This window comes from Uranotaenia lowii, chromosome 2 (assembly GCF_029784155.1).
Source record: "Uranotaenia lowii strain MFRU-FL chromosome 2, ASM2978415v1, whole genome shotgun sequence".
NCBI lineage: Eukaryota > Metazoa > Arthropoda > Insecta > Diptera > Culicidae > Uranotaenia > Uranotaenia lowii.
Genome location: NC_073692.1, coordinates 171,925,025 through 171,940,400, shown reverse-complemented (window position 1 = coordinate 171,940,400; position 15,376 = coordinate 171,925,025). Strand labels below are relative to the sequence as shown.

At 37.4% G+C, this 15,376-nt stretch overlaps 1 protein-coding gene across 1 annotated transcript; it reads right to left on the bottom strand.

Moving 5' to 3' along the window:
• Positions 1–3,618: 3,618 nt before the first annotated feature.
• On the bottom strand, positions 3,619–15,149 carry LOC129748504 (serine protease inhibitor 28Dc-like). The gene is made up of 2 exons (XM_055743155.1): positions 14,879–15,149; positions 3,619–5,248 (listed from the first exon to the last, which is right to left on the bottom strand). Exon 2 carries the CDS (start codon positions 5,242–5,244, stop codon positions 3,856–3,858), a length of 1,389 nt encoding a protein of 462 aa, XP_055599130.1. The 5' UTR covers positions 5,245–5,248; positions 14,879–15,149; the 3' UTR covers positions 3,619–3,855.
• Between the last annotated feature and the right edge of the window lie 227 nt (positions 15,150–15,376).

Sequence of the window (15,376 nt, the reverse complement as noted above, 5' to 3'; positions counted from 1 at the left end):
TGTCGGAATCTGTCTACCTCTGAAGTTCTGTGTGTGTTCATTCTTTTGTTATTGTTTTCTTTTTTTCCTCCTCAAGGGTCCTTTTTCTAAAAAAATCTCTCTTAAGCCTAGTCCACACTAGGAGACGGTTCGTCTCGAGACGGTCTCAGCGTCTCCCATTTTCTTCGGGAGACACTGAGACCGTCTCAGGTTTCCAACAACAACAACAGACAACAAAGTCCGTCTCATAACAAAAATCGCAGTTCATGTTGCCTAGTGTAGACTAAGCTTTAGACACTCCTAATAAACTTGCTACTCCTGTTTCTTCTTCTTCAGTTTCATTTGTTTTTGTTACTCACAACATTAGCAAAAGTTTCTGGCAACACGGGAAAGTCTTCCATATTTCGTAGCATGTCAAATTGATTTTGTGTGGGAATATGGAATAATTCTCTAGCCTCCTGATATGTCAAATTGCGTCTTACCATTATTGTTTGAATTTCGTTTTCCTTTTTTCGTTTGGGGCAGCTTCTATCTGTAGTAGTGTGTCCTTCCTGTTTACAGTGAAAACGTTGGGATGTTCTTTGGCATGGTTCGTGGCCTTCCTTCATTTCGTCTGTGCAGTTCTTGCATCTTATGATGGGACTCTTACAGTTTTTCGATAAATGGTTGTACCTGAGACGTTTAAAACAGATAACAGAACGAGGAATGAACGGGTCAACACGGTTTATTACAGAATACAAACGTACCCACCTTGGCAACACATTATTTCTAAAAACAATACCTACTCTATTTGTTGGAATCCTTCTTTCGTCTGTTTTTCTGGTCATTCTGAACACTGATTCTACCCTAATATCACAGATTATGTTTGCCAGGATTTCATTATCATCAATTTCCGTCGGAATGTTGGATATTATTCCCGTAACCGTGACAAACTTTTTGGTAATGTATGCTTTGTACCCCTTTAAACGAAGATTTTGACAGTCAGCTTATCTGTTAGTCTCTCATGTTCCGTACATAAACCGTTGCTTTATTGCGTCCTGTTTTTTTAATGTCCTCAATACATTTGTCAAAACCCATTTGGTTTAGTAGTATGCCTATTTGTAGTTTATTAATTTGTTTTTCGTTTATCAAAATCAGTGTTTTCAACAATTACTCGGAATAGCCTGCTATCTCCATCGCAGTAATGATATGTTTGGTATATTTTTTTAGGTAATGGTACGTGTTGACTTACGTTTTTCGTTGAATCCTGTGCATCATTCGTGCTTTTGTTTATATCTACCATGTCCTCTTCAACAGTGATCTGCATTGGTGTAAGGTTATGTTTTTCATTTTCAGCAGCTGCCCCCACGGGGGCAGCTTTGTTTATGCTCATTCCACCTATCTAAGTAGGTTTTTTTCACAATACCACAATTTGAAATAATCAATTTGTCAAATTATCACAGATTAATGCCTTAATTATTAAGAAAACAGCACAAAACAGCTTAAAATAGTTAAAATTGTTATCACAAATTGGCAACACACATCAAGCGTTCTTCTTCTCTCAAATTTTCGTTTGATGATGTTCGAAAAGAGATGATTTCTTCTTTTTGTGTCTGCACGCTACATACTTATTTAGGAGGGAATGGGTAAAAAATAAATAGTTTGCGCAATTACTCAAAAAACGTATCGAAAATTTCAAATGTAACAATAATCTTCACTAGAAAGACTGGGAATCCACATACTAGTCCATTATGCCAGACGTTATCGAAAGCCTTTTCGACGTCCAGTAGAGCCATGATAGATGTTTTTGATACTGCTTTATTACGTCTGATGATGACACGAGTAAGTTGATGGACAGTGGATCTTCCTTTCCGAAAGCCGAACTGCTCCTCAAGGAAAACACGATTTGTGTCCGCAAAATCTAGTATACGACTTTGGATGATCTTTTCAAACAGTTTGGAGAGTGACGATAGCAAACTTATTGGGCGATAACTTTTGGGTGATGTGGGATCTTTGCCTGGCTTAAGGATGGGGGTTACCTTTGCCAGTTTCCAGCAAAGTGGAAAGTAGCCAAGTTCAAGGCATCTATTAAAGATTGATGAAAGATGTTGATAAGCATTTGGACTCAGATGTTTCAGGACTATGTTTAAAATACCGTCAAAACCAGGTGCTTTCATATTTTTGGATCTCCTTATGGTGGCTTTAATCTCATCGGCCGATACTGAGTGTTCACCTGGGAAGTTATTTGGAGACTCGTTAATAGTGCGGACAGCATGATCCACCACATCAGCTTGTGTACTAACAACCCTGTCACCCAGCTGATGTGAGGTTAAAAAATGATTTCCTAGACCATTAGATTTCTCAACTGGTGTTAAGAGATTTCTACCATCAGAAGCAAGAGGAGGGATAGGTTTTGGTTTCGTTTTTAACAACTTTGCAAGTTTCCAGAAGGGTATGCAATAATTATCAAGGCAAGCTATGTGTTTCGAGAAACTACGATTTCGCAATTCATCTGCCCTATTTCTAACCCCCAGAGTGTGTGCGATCCAGGCGATGCAAATGATGATTGGGAAAATATACAGAATCATCGGGTTCGAGATGGGTTTCTGTCAGAAATCCGACGTCGACATCGTGAGCACGGAAGAACTCACCAAGTTCGAAGATCTTGCTCCTTATAGAGCGAGCATTCCAATTTAAAAAATTGAGGATTGATTTATGGTCCATATATGTTAAGAAAGTTTGATATCACCGAGAGGGCGATGCGTATTCGGTCCACCTTAGAGCGGCAGGTCTTGAGATTTAGGAACAAATTCATAGAGAATTCTTGGATTACCTCCGGGGGGTAGAGGGTGTCATCCTGCCGGATGCTCGGTGGGTTTTTCCAAGTACCGGAAAGTCCTGGAGATGTGTTGGTTGCTGACGCTATTGCATTTTGAAGCCTGTCTTGGACCGGAGTTGATTTGTTTTGGAGCGGGAGAGGGACTAGATTCGGGACCACATGTTTTGGGCCAGCACCTGTGGCTTGAGAAGCAGCATTTTCATAGCTTCCGGGACTATCAACCAAAACATTTACGTGAAAGAGTGTTTGAATAAACGTCTGCTGCCTTTCCTGAAGAAACACCGTTGTTCCGTACTGTTTTTGCCGGATTTGGCATCTTGCCATTACGGTAAAAAGGCCATGGAGTGGTACGCCGCCAACAACGTGCAGGTGGTTCCCAAGGACGAGAACCCTCCCAAATTTTGACCGTATCACCCTTCACATCCATTAATTTTTGCGTAATCGCAGAGATAATCGCAAAGAAAATCGCACCCCTAAGAAATTCTCCTGAAAAATGTAGACTGGCGCTTGATTGAAATACCAATGCAAATGGGTAAACCCAGCAAAGAATTTTTAAACTCTAGCAACTATCAGTGGATCACTCAAGAATGCACATTTCTTAATCATTCATGCTCTGTTTAGGAGACTCAGTTCAAAGCGTCGGATTAGCTTATCACATTCTTCGTCCAACAATCCGAGAAGAGAGTGTGATCATTGGAGCGAAGACTTTAACGCACATTAATAATTCTCATACTTGCCGGCAAACATTTTTCAAGTTTTTCTCTTTGTTAATTTTGGACCTCGAGATAATTTTCGGATCCTAAACATCAGACAAGCTCCTCTAATTTGAATTGGGTTTTATTAAACAAAATATTTTTTTAAAAATATATAAATACTGCCTGGAACAAAGTACTAAAGCTTATAATAAGTATCTAACTGATCAACAGTCGCTTAGTTATCGTTGCGCTCCCCAGAATGTAAAACATTCTCGATCGAGCGTTCTTTGGCACCATGTCGCACAGCAGAGCCGCCAAGCTGCTCTCTCTCTCGCTTCGTTTCGCTTTTTCTCTCAGCAGAACCTAACCTCGTGGATCATATACTGCTCCGTAGAAGATCGGCAGCCTGGTGGGATCGTGCCTAACGTAGATCAGGAACGGTCCATTGGTAATGAAGTTTACGGATGATCCGACGCGATCGACGAGCGTCACCGTCACGGCAGATCCTTCGGTTCCCTTTTCGTCGACGCTCAGGTTCACTTTGTGTGTGATCTGGCTTACGTGCAGTGGAACTCGGCCTTGAGCGGTGGGTTCCAGCATGATGCGCAGATTACTTTGCTGAGGATGGAAGATCGATTTGATGCCTAGCCGGCGGAATGAGTTCTCCAGATTTGTACTGCTGGTCAGTTCCATTCTTGGGAAGGTGACTGTGGCCGTTTTGCGAGCCATAGACTTAATCATGTTGTCGATTTGAGTGGAAGTTAGCTGCAACTGGAGACTGCGTAGCTTAGCTCGGGTGGAATTCTGGGGCATGATCACGTACATGGTTGTGGAATTGTCGCTGTAGGGAAATCCGATGATTCGTACTCCGGCATTCCGATCGAAGTAGTACGGCAGACATTCGGTGAGGGTCATAGAATCGACCTTGAAGGATGGTCGTCCGGAGCCATCGGGGTAGAAATCTCTTGGACGAGTTGACTTGGCGGTGAATTCGTGTTCCCACGAGGCTTTGAAATAAAGCGAACTGGCAATCATCATACTGGTTTCGGGCGAAAATTGTCCGTTGGAAACTTCGCGAATTCGTCCATTGGTTGCCTGGGTAACCCATTTGTTGATGAGAGCTGCTGCCGAGAAGGAATCTTTGAAGTTTACTCTCTGAGCTTCGGCACCGTAGTATTGATTGGCTATGTCTATAAATTTACTGCTAATTGGAAAGTTTATCTGAGAGAATATTCCATTGGCAATGCGAAGTTGTGTGGTTTTGGGAGTAGTTTGAGCCGGTAGATCATCATAGTCCTCGTAATCATCCTTGATGCAGGATACCGCCTTCCATGGTAAGACATCCATCGATTGTGGGTTTTTCGACAAGAGGTTACTCATCATGGCGGATGACTTCCGGTGATAATTGGGCATGGTCATTCGAGTGTTCATTTTTAACGCACCCAGCAGTTCGGATCTGCTGATCCCATCAGCTCCGAGGAGCAGCAGGTTCAAAACACCCATAATACTGACGGGGGAGAAGACATCGGCGGCGCTTGAGGCTCCATTGGATTCCGCAGCTTCCCGACCTAAAGCCAGTGCCAAATCAACTACTGCTCTGGAAAGAGTTTCATCGTTCTGCGGAGGCGTTGGAGTTCTGGCCGTTGCCTCTCCCACTCTGTTGGATATCCGAAAAGGCGTGGTACGACGCTGCTGCCCGTAGGTCCAGCTGGCACAAAACACCAACAATATAAAGCCGGTTGAAAATTTCATCGTTCTGCAAGAGAAGATAAAAAAAAATTGTTATTATTGCGTCCGTTAGGTTTGAAAGTCAACTGTGGATTGCGGTTGAGGATAAATCAAGATAAAACAGTGCATGTTGCGTTGAATTTGAAATTAACAATTTTAGCTATTTGATAACGATCGTGAGCTTGATTTATAAAAAATGAGCCCACACTTAAAAACCAATTACCGTTCTTTCAGAGTACGGTAGGGCTTTTGACTCCATGAATCACTGAATCCATTCATGGGTCCATTGAAATTTGTACATGCTATGGCTTTCTTTAACCATCATGCATTCAAATGTAGATATAGATTCAATGTTTTATATTTTTAACTTTGATCAAAAGAAATTAAATTTTTATTTAATTTATTCTACATAAATAGCGAGATCTTGAAGAAAAATCGAAAAACCATCTGCCATCTCTCAATAAAATCCCATAAAATGTTTCTTTCTGCACGAAATCATCATCGGTTGATCATATCAATTGCGGTGCATAAAATTATGCATGCGAAATGCGAGCGCGGGTCACAGAATCTGCAAAACAAGCCCCCGACAGCTCATCGTGTTGACGTCAACAAGTAGTGTGGGGCGATTAAGGCGAAAACGCGTGGAAAAACCAAAAATCAGCAAATCATGTTGACGGTCAACCGCTTTCGGGGCTCCTATATCGCAAGGGAAGGTGGTTCAACTTTTGATGTTCCTTAATGGACTCAGATCGATTTCTTGATCAAATTATAGGGACCAAACATTTCACATATTTTGACAATGGTGGTACGGTTTTTTCAAAAAACTTTTTATTAGTAAATTAAAAAAAAGGGTAAGCTAAAGACAGTTCCATCCTAAAATTGACCCATGTGAAATAGGGTGCGATAAATGAAAATATGGACTGCACTGGTTGGTTAATGGCTTTACGCCTAAATTTGTTTATATCCTATAGGTACCTACGAATGGATTGGTCGGAGCGTTGATTCACGTCAGTACGTCCGGAAGTTCTTGCAAAGTCATCGATCGCAGCTGTTTCTGCATAAGCGACTTCTCTTAAAATAGCTTCTCACTTTCGAAGAGATAATTAAACGACTAATTTCAACGTGATGATTTTTTTAACACAACATAAAAAGGCGACTGTTCTTCTTACGTTACAGTTAAAGGCGATTGCAGAGAGAAAACATTATTAAATGGCTCTGTATAATCAACTGTTTTTGAGAGTCTAAATCAAACAAGATTAGTTGATTAAAAAGGACATTTTTCGTTTTAAAACTGTGTGTAGCATCAGACATTATTTTTTTTTTTACAATTTTGACCATCTCAGTCCGAAAGCTGTTGTACAAGCATATAAAGATTTTTATTACTACATACAAAAAATGGGGAATTTATTACGCCCTTTCTGTTGGTTGTTTAGTATCTACTGATTTGATTTTTGGCTGAGAAGTCTAAAACCTAAATTGGGCCAATAACTTCGACTTTAAATTTCAGTTATACAAGATAATCAGGAAACTTGAAACTTCCTAATTTTTGTGTCGAAACAGCATTGCTAACGTAGTTTATTGGTCAATGCAGCCCAGTAAAAACTTTTGTAACCGTTTTGTAAATGAATACTAACAACTTTTTGTTGATCATATTTTTGAAAACCACTCTCTAAAGGCTATGAAAATTTTCCGTTTAAGGAATTCAAGCAAGTTCATGCTTCTGAAAAAACTTCGGCGAATTCGTGCAGCGATGATAACCTATATATATATAAAGCAATTTCTGTGGGTTTGTTTGTTTGTTTGTTTGTTTGTTTGTTTGTTTGTCCACTATAGGCTCAGCCTTCTTAAGAGCTAGAGAGCTGAAATTTGGCATGGATACTCATTAGGACCAGGAATGATGAAAAAAGTTTTCAGAATTTCGGTTGACCCCTTCTGAAGGAGGTCATCCATGCAAGACAAATATTGTTTTCGTGTTATTGACGTTATTTTTCGTCGGATTGTGATGAAAATTTGCACATGGGGGTTTTGAAAGAAAAGAAATCGATTTCAGGTATTGAATTTAGGGTCAAGGGTCGGCAAAAGCGGTCGTCCATATTGACTTTTCAATATTTTTGTGATTTTGATGTTATTATTCATCGGATTGAGAAGAAAATTTACGCTCGGATATTTTTAGAGACATGCAATTGATTGCCAGTATCAAATTTTTTGTAAGGGACCAGCCAAGGGGATCATCCATATTAGCTGTTTGCTATTTTGTGATATTGACGTTATTCTATATCGATACAGATTCAGATTCAGATTAAAATTGTTACACGAGAATTTTTAATGACGTCCAAACGATTTCAGGTATCAAACCTGTATCTAAGGGACTGGAAAAAGGGGTCATCCATATAACCTTTTTCAATTTTTTTGTGATATCGGATTGAGGTGAAAATTTGTACATAGGAATTATTAAATACGAACAATCGATTCCAATTATCCAATTTCGGGTCAGGGGTCGTCCAAAGGGGTCGTCCATCATATTAACTATTCACTGTTTTTTTTTGTGATATTGACGTTATTGAATCCATTGCATAGATAGGTTTGAAAAGTTGCACACGGGAGTTTTGAGGGAAAGGCAATAAATTTCAGAAATCAAAGTTCGTAAAAGAGGCCACCGATCTGCAATGATCGATTCGAAATTTATACACGGGGGTTGGTATGGTCAATTGATTTCTGATTTCAATATTTGTATCAAAGGACAAAAAAGGGGTCTTCCATATTAACTGTTAAATCTGTTTTTGCAACAATTACGTAATTTTGTATCGCATCAAGACGAAAATTCATATACGGGGGTTTTGAGGCACGGTAAATTGGTTCCTGATTCAAATTTAGTGTCAAACAACAGAAAAAGTGATCGAACATATATCGTGTTCCACATTTTTTCAATGATTGCTTAACAATGCATTCGGAAATGCGTCTTGAAAATGCCTGACAATTGACAATTATTCAAACTGTTCATGACATATTCTAAATTGAAAGCGAAACGGAGTTCGTATGGGATCAGCTAGTTTTTTTTATATATTCCACATAGGGAGAGGAGGACGAAATACGTATACTAGGGAGAATACTCATTTTTTCCCATATTCCAAAAGATAGAAGTCTGAAAACTATATACATATGAGCGGACATTTTTTTGTTAATATCTCTTACAGTTTTTGAGAAAATGATTTTTAAATAAAAGTAGTCAAGTGACAGTAGTTTCAATCATAAAAAGTCTAAAAAATGTATATGGCGTATCTATTTATTCTGGCATAGAGGCATTAAACCTGCCTCATATGGGCATTCATAATCTTTTTTTTTATTCAAATATCTTATCATTAATAACTCTGCTTAAAGCCTAATTTTGTTGAATTTCTGATTTTCAGATGATTAAGAAAGAACAAATGAATCCCCGAGGTTGTGAGTTCGAACCTTGGAGGAAACATTTTATTTTTCCCAAACCACCTGGAGCAGAAAGACCGATCAGCCACTGCACAGTGGCCTAAGACGGAACATTATCGTGACAAAATGTATTACGAAGATACTATGAGAGATAAACAAATGACGTCTTGAGCAGAAATGCTTATCGAACCATGCGCTTCAATTATCTGTAATCATATATAAGAACGTGCATTTTTGCATGATTCACATATTTTTTTTTCAAGTGAATAGATAAAGCCAAACTGGCTTCTACAAAGTTGTAGTCAAAGGTTTTGAGGCAACTCTATACGACGTTTCGTAAGCGAGTTGCGGTTTTTTGAACATTAATATATAAGGGTGTGTCGATAAAACCAGTATTCTAGTTTTAACTTTTGTAAATGAATTCATACAATAAAAATGCCTCCTAAGCATTTGTGTGAAATGGGAATTCCCACATTTACCTCTCAAATTGCAAACATGTATCTGGAGGCGTTCGTTTGTTATAAGGGGTTTTTTTTAGCATAAACTTGATCTGTTAAAACTATCATATCTCGGATTGGTGCATATTTTATGACGGCATTATTTAGTTGAAATATTAAATATTTGATTGTAAAATTATGGAAATAAGGTTATTTTTTAAACTCGAGAAAAAAAATCCAAAGTTTGTTAATTTTCAGTAGGGGAGAGTGGGGTATCGTGGGCCATGGGGAAACGTGGGCCACTTTTAATATCTCAGATGTGTGTTGAGATAAAAATCTCAAACCAACTGTCCTCGTCGTCGCTTTGCGTGAGCATGTATTCCTATATGTTGTTGACTGAAATACGCATCATATACTTCATTTATTTATCAAGCTAAAAAAAATTAGAAAAATCTACATACAAAATTCAAAAAACACCCGCTAATTTCATCGATGGGGAACCTAAAGTGCATAACAAAAATATGCTCATACGCTTATGATCTTAGTTTTGTCATGATCTTTCACGTGGAAAAGGAATTTTTGATGAAACATCAATAAGTCACACAAACGCAACCAATTTGCAAATCATAGCTTGTGGGGAATCGTGGGCCACACATCTCGAATCATCTATATTTTTATGTTTTTATACACATTCAGAACTTAAAATACGTTTTACCTATCTGCAAAGCTTTCTTATGCCAAATGAAGAGTTTTGAAAAATATTTTGTCCATTCTATATAAGAAATTTTGCCAATACGTTCGTGAGCCAGGTTTTGGAATCTATGCGATCATACACAGCTCTCTTTTTTATTTCATCATCTGAAATTGCTTTAAAATATCGGAATGAATTAGGAAATGACAGTTTTGGGTCAACTCATAAACTTTGCATGTAATTTGGATTTGGTGGCCCACGATTCCCCACCATTTTTCAAAATCCAAAAAATATTGCTTTTTTCAAACAGTCAGAATTTGGTGAAAATAATTTATTAAAAAACTTAAAAAAAATACCTTATGATACCTTGAAAATGTAGAAAACCATACCATTTTTTATTTTCAATTTATCTTTTATAATAAAGAAGTTATGGAACAACGAAAAAAAGTGGCCCATGATTCCCCACTCTCCCATACAAATTCACATATTTAAAGACCCTGTTAAAGAGATCATCCCCAATTCTCGTGAAAAATTCAAATTTCTATCGTTTTGTTATTTGCTATTGAGTCCAATGCGATCCTCAAAAAAGCAATCGAGTCGATTTGGGATCATTTTGGAATCTCCCAAACTTCGTTATGGTTCAAAATTCACCAATATTTTTTCCAAAACTTTCACGCTACATTTACATTTACATTTTTGTTGTGCAAATTTGTAAATTTTCTAAAAAAAATCTGCTGAATTACTTTGTGGAAAATTGTAGCATTGAAGTTCAAGTAGTCCTGGAACGCTGCCAGTCGAATTGACTGAATTTACTCATAGATGTTTTCCTTAAAATTTCAGTGTTGTGAGTTTAATTGAACTGCCCTCAACTCCAAAAGACATACCTCCATAAAACAGATTATCACAAGGTCATTCGAAAAGATACTAAGTTACGGTTAACCACAAAATGTCAAACTATTATGTACGTATTTTAGATCAAGTTGTTGAACTTACTAATGTTAACGGTACTCTAAAGTTCTGCAAAAAAAATCATGTATAAGTTTTGAATTAAAACGCAGCTGTTTAGACCTTAGAGTTAGATAAATTCAAAAATGATCCCAAATCGACTCAGTGTTCTGTACATAGGGGTGGTCCTATATTGCTTTGCTATTTGATTGGAACCTGATCGCTTTACTTTGAAATGATAGTTTGTGGTGTTAGAGGTTTAATTTTTCTACACTAAGCCAACAATTTGTTCTAATGCCATGAATAACTATGAAACATAAATGTATCTCTTATCTAATGTCCTTCTCAAAACAATTCCATCTTCTGAAGACTTCTGAAATTTCTCAAGAAGATTTTTTCAAAAGATGAAAAAATGATTACTGATAAAATTTTGGCTGGTTGAAAACTGTATATTACTTGAGATAGATCTTTTCAAACTTTTCAAATGCTCCTTATTTTGGCCCCCGCTCCAAATTGTGGCCCTTTTGTGTTCCTAAAATTGACCGTTTCCCAAAAATACGCACCTCGCAAATACAACAACGGGCCACGTGAAATATTTTATACCCAATAAACATTTTAGCTGCTTAAGAACGGCAATTTGCTGAACAAAAGCTAAGCTAAAGCTGCTTTGGCTTACTGGTTGAATAAAGACAAACTGTAACCATGTTTCAGCGTTTAAAGAAGTCTCAGTGCAGCCAATGGGAGGAGTTGAAGAGTTGCTTCTTAACACTATTTCAGCCTTTGTTCAACCATTCGCTACCATTGGAATTTGATAGGCTGTGAACTGTGCTAAAACTGCCCTACATAATGACGACTTGATTGGAATGAGGGGAATTTTTGTTTTCTCTATGCAATGATATTTTTTATGATTTCTTACATTTAGCTTGATTTTGAAATGAAGAGAAGATTTTCTCCAAAATTTGATTTTTGGTGCCCAAAACTGAAAAAAGATCATATTTCTCTCACACTTATTTTTAAAAAAATCTTTGGTTGAGAGGCATTTTGGTCGCTTAAGATCGACAAATAATCATCGCGCCGCAGACTTCATGATTGGTTCTGCGTACTGCGGCATGCGACCAACAAGCCGGAGGTTTAAAAGTCGAGGCAGTTGAAACGAAAAAAAAACAACACAGAGGTGAAAATGGATGCCAAACAACGGACAGCATTGGTCTTTTTTTGGTTTTTTTTGAGTTGATCCGTCAATTGACGTTTAATGACGTTTGCTGAATAACTTCTCCAGATTTCCAGATTGCTGATTAAAAATTGAACCACGATGTTTTTCAGCGTTTATTCAGTAAATGGTGTATGTTGGGAATGTACTGTATAGTTCTCAAAAAGTCAGAGGTATGAAATGTCAATACATTTTAAGCATTGATAAGCATTCAGAATTATGCGCTTACATTAAACAAAGTTTCAGTTGTTATGATTGATTGATAATTTTGTTTCTTCGAATGAAAATTTGAAAGAAATATTCTGCTAATCATTCCATTTTAAAACATACATATCGTTCGTCGATTTTTGTTTATCATGCAACCATGATTGATCTGACCATGATTGATAAATGGAAGACAGCCATTTAAAAACAGTATGAAGAAATTCATCTTGCAAAACAAAATCCAGGGCTCAGCACAACAAAAAATAAAAAAAAACGTGTTCAAACGTCAAATTGGTCTAGTTAAATCGCCGACCAGTGGGCAGGTAACATTTTTTTCACATAAGAATGATCATTATCATAAATTTTTTAAGTCTTTAAGAGAGTTTAGCATTGAACAGGTTTATAAGTTTCACCAAACTAAGCATGCCTTATCTAGAAAACAGTAGTTTTATTGATTTTTTTTTACTCCAACACGAGTTTTCATCTTAAACAATTACAACTCATCTCAAAAAGTTTTAAGTTTTTGACGAAAAGTAAAAATGCTGTAAAAATGCTGCAGCAAATTTCTATTTGCCTGACCTAGAACAAGACTTACTTTCGATCGCTTCTGTCTTAAAGAAAAAGATTGCCTCTCACTCGCAACAAATAAAATTCTAAATAGTGCGAGTTAAATTGGTTTTATTGTAGTGATATTGTGGAAGAACAAAACAATACTCCAATCCAATTGGAAACAGTAGAAAATTACAGGAATAACAGTAACGAAATTGAATCGAATTTACCTTTCATTCAAAGTTGTTGTGAATATCGTATGCAGCTTTTTGAAGGCTGAAAAAATACTCACAGCCCGCATTTGGAGCAGACAAACGAATAGCTGCCTTCAGACAGATGCATAAATTTGACGAAGCTATTTTTTCTGTTCTTTCTAAGCAAAACTCCTTTTGATGCTATGATCAACTCATCACCATCTGAGTGTGTCGAGTTTTATCAATAACAAATCGCGCTCAACAGGTTCTTAACAAGGAAGTAAAGTGGAACCATAGTTCCGATATTTTTGTTTCCATTCTTCCAGAACTAAAACTGTCCCTTAATCTGCACATCTGTTTAATGTTAGGTGTCAACTCGATGCGTTTCTAATCTTTAATTAGAAAAAAAACCATTTTGGATATGATGTGCCTTGAAACCTGGGGCTAAACTAGTTCTTTGGTCTAAGAGAAGAGGTAATATCATATTTCAGCCCATTTGGTCTACTTCAGGGGGGTCCACCGTTAGTTAAAAGAAAAAGAGCAAAATTTTTTTTAGTTATAATTCCTTTGTTTATGGTTAATTAATTGTTATACAATTTAAGGTTCCTGAAACAAGACGTAATTACGGAAAAGTCCTTTCAAGGCCTTTGATTTGAACTAGGACAGAATTCTTTAAAAGGGTTTTTTTAGAGGAGAGGTTTTTCCAGCTTGCCTGATGCATAAACAGCTTCAAGCCAGCATGCTTTTTACAACGGATTTTCATAATAAGCACATCAATCGGATCCGATATTTGTACATACTATACATACTAATTGGGAAAGTACGAACTCGGTAGTTTATTTTACCGATCAGCTATTCACCCAACTTTCACTGTTTGTTCGGTAAACATTTCCAATTGTTCGGTGGAAATAAACAGTGGATCGGCAGAAATTACCAAAAGTTTGGTAATAAAAATAATTTTTTACAGTTTTTCGGTAAATATTGCGGAATTTTTGTAATAACTACCGAGCCTTAGTTCCATTCGCAGATGGTTCTGTAAAACTTTTTTGTCGCCTATACGATCATAATTTTTCCTAATGACATTTCAAAAAGTTAACAAACTCATTGACGTACTCCGCATATTGAAGTTCGGTAAAAAAAACTAGATTCGGCGATTCCAGTTTTTTGTGTATGATGTTATTTTAAATTTGTTGTAAAATTCAAATTCTATTTCAATCATTAAACTGAATTCCGGTCAAATGCTTGTTATCCATTATTATTTACAATTTCCTCACGGCATGTCGTATTACTCTCCTCAAGTTTTGATTCTGAAATACAGCACTTAAGCACGCTTTTTTATCACTATCATAGAGATGATCAGTTGATGATAATTTTTCCATTGAATACAATATTATTTAAAAAAAAAACATTTACCCAATGAGAATTTTCTCTGTGACAAAGCAATTCACTGAACACCGATTCGTAGATTGAAACGTGTCCAGAACCCTGATACGGTCTGACGAGTATTTTCTTCAATTGTTTAATTTATTGTGGAGTTTTATTCATAACCACGTAGTACTTTGGCTCATTTATTGCCTTATATAATAACAACTTAGCTGAGGTACACCACAATTTATGCACACATTGTATAGAATCGTGGAAAAACACCTGCCTGGAGTAACATTGAAACGATCTCACGTTCTCACTGTAGGGATTTATTTAACTGACGATCATTAATCAAAAATTATGCATTGTCACTACAAAGACATAATTTCAACTTTCAACACACTTCAAGTAGGAATCCATTAATAACACTGCACAGGAAGTGGACGGCATTGATCAATCCAATCGCAGTCACTCCTTCGTTCTAATAATAAACTCCCCCATGGAACTCGACTCCTTCAGACAGAAGATGCATCTCGTGCGGACTTTGCACTTTCCGGTTTGATCGATCAATTGTTTCAGCTGAAAACCGCACTCTGTTCTAGCGATATTATCCAGCACGCCTTTAACCCTCATTACTTACACAGTAATTAACAATTCTTCCCACCGATTGCTGCTGGTTGGTAAGGTTTAACAAGTTTTGATGGATAGCCGTAGATAACAAATATTACACCTCTCACTGAGCTCGTGAAAAACTCTTCTACTAGAATTGTCTGTATGTTATATCGTAGCGTGAAAAGATCACACGTGACGGTACTCTATTCCGGCGCTTTTCAATTCAAAAGTAATGTTCCAAACACCTGGCTGCCAGTAGTGGTTCTCTGATACTGAATGCTCACTGGCAGTGGTAGGACGGTTTTATGAGCAGCCGAAGATGAGTCACTCTCGGTTTGGGTGTTGCGCGCGAGAAAACTGACGCTTTTTTCCGATGGATGGCGCTCGATTCTCCCCGGATGGTCCCGCCGGCTGTTGGAGCCAGGCATGCATGCCGTTGGGAAATGTACTTCCCTTATCTACAATACCTACTGTTTAGAATAGAATTAGGGCTTCATCAAACCTGGAGAAACAATTCAGAGCGTCT

Excerpts from the sequence above, each read along its gene's own strand:
- LOC129748504 (XM_055743155.1), bottom strand. The coding sequence starts at position 5,244 with ATGAAATTTTCAACCGGCTTTATATTGTTGGTGTTTTGTGCCAGCTGG.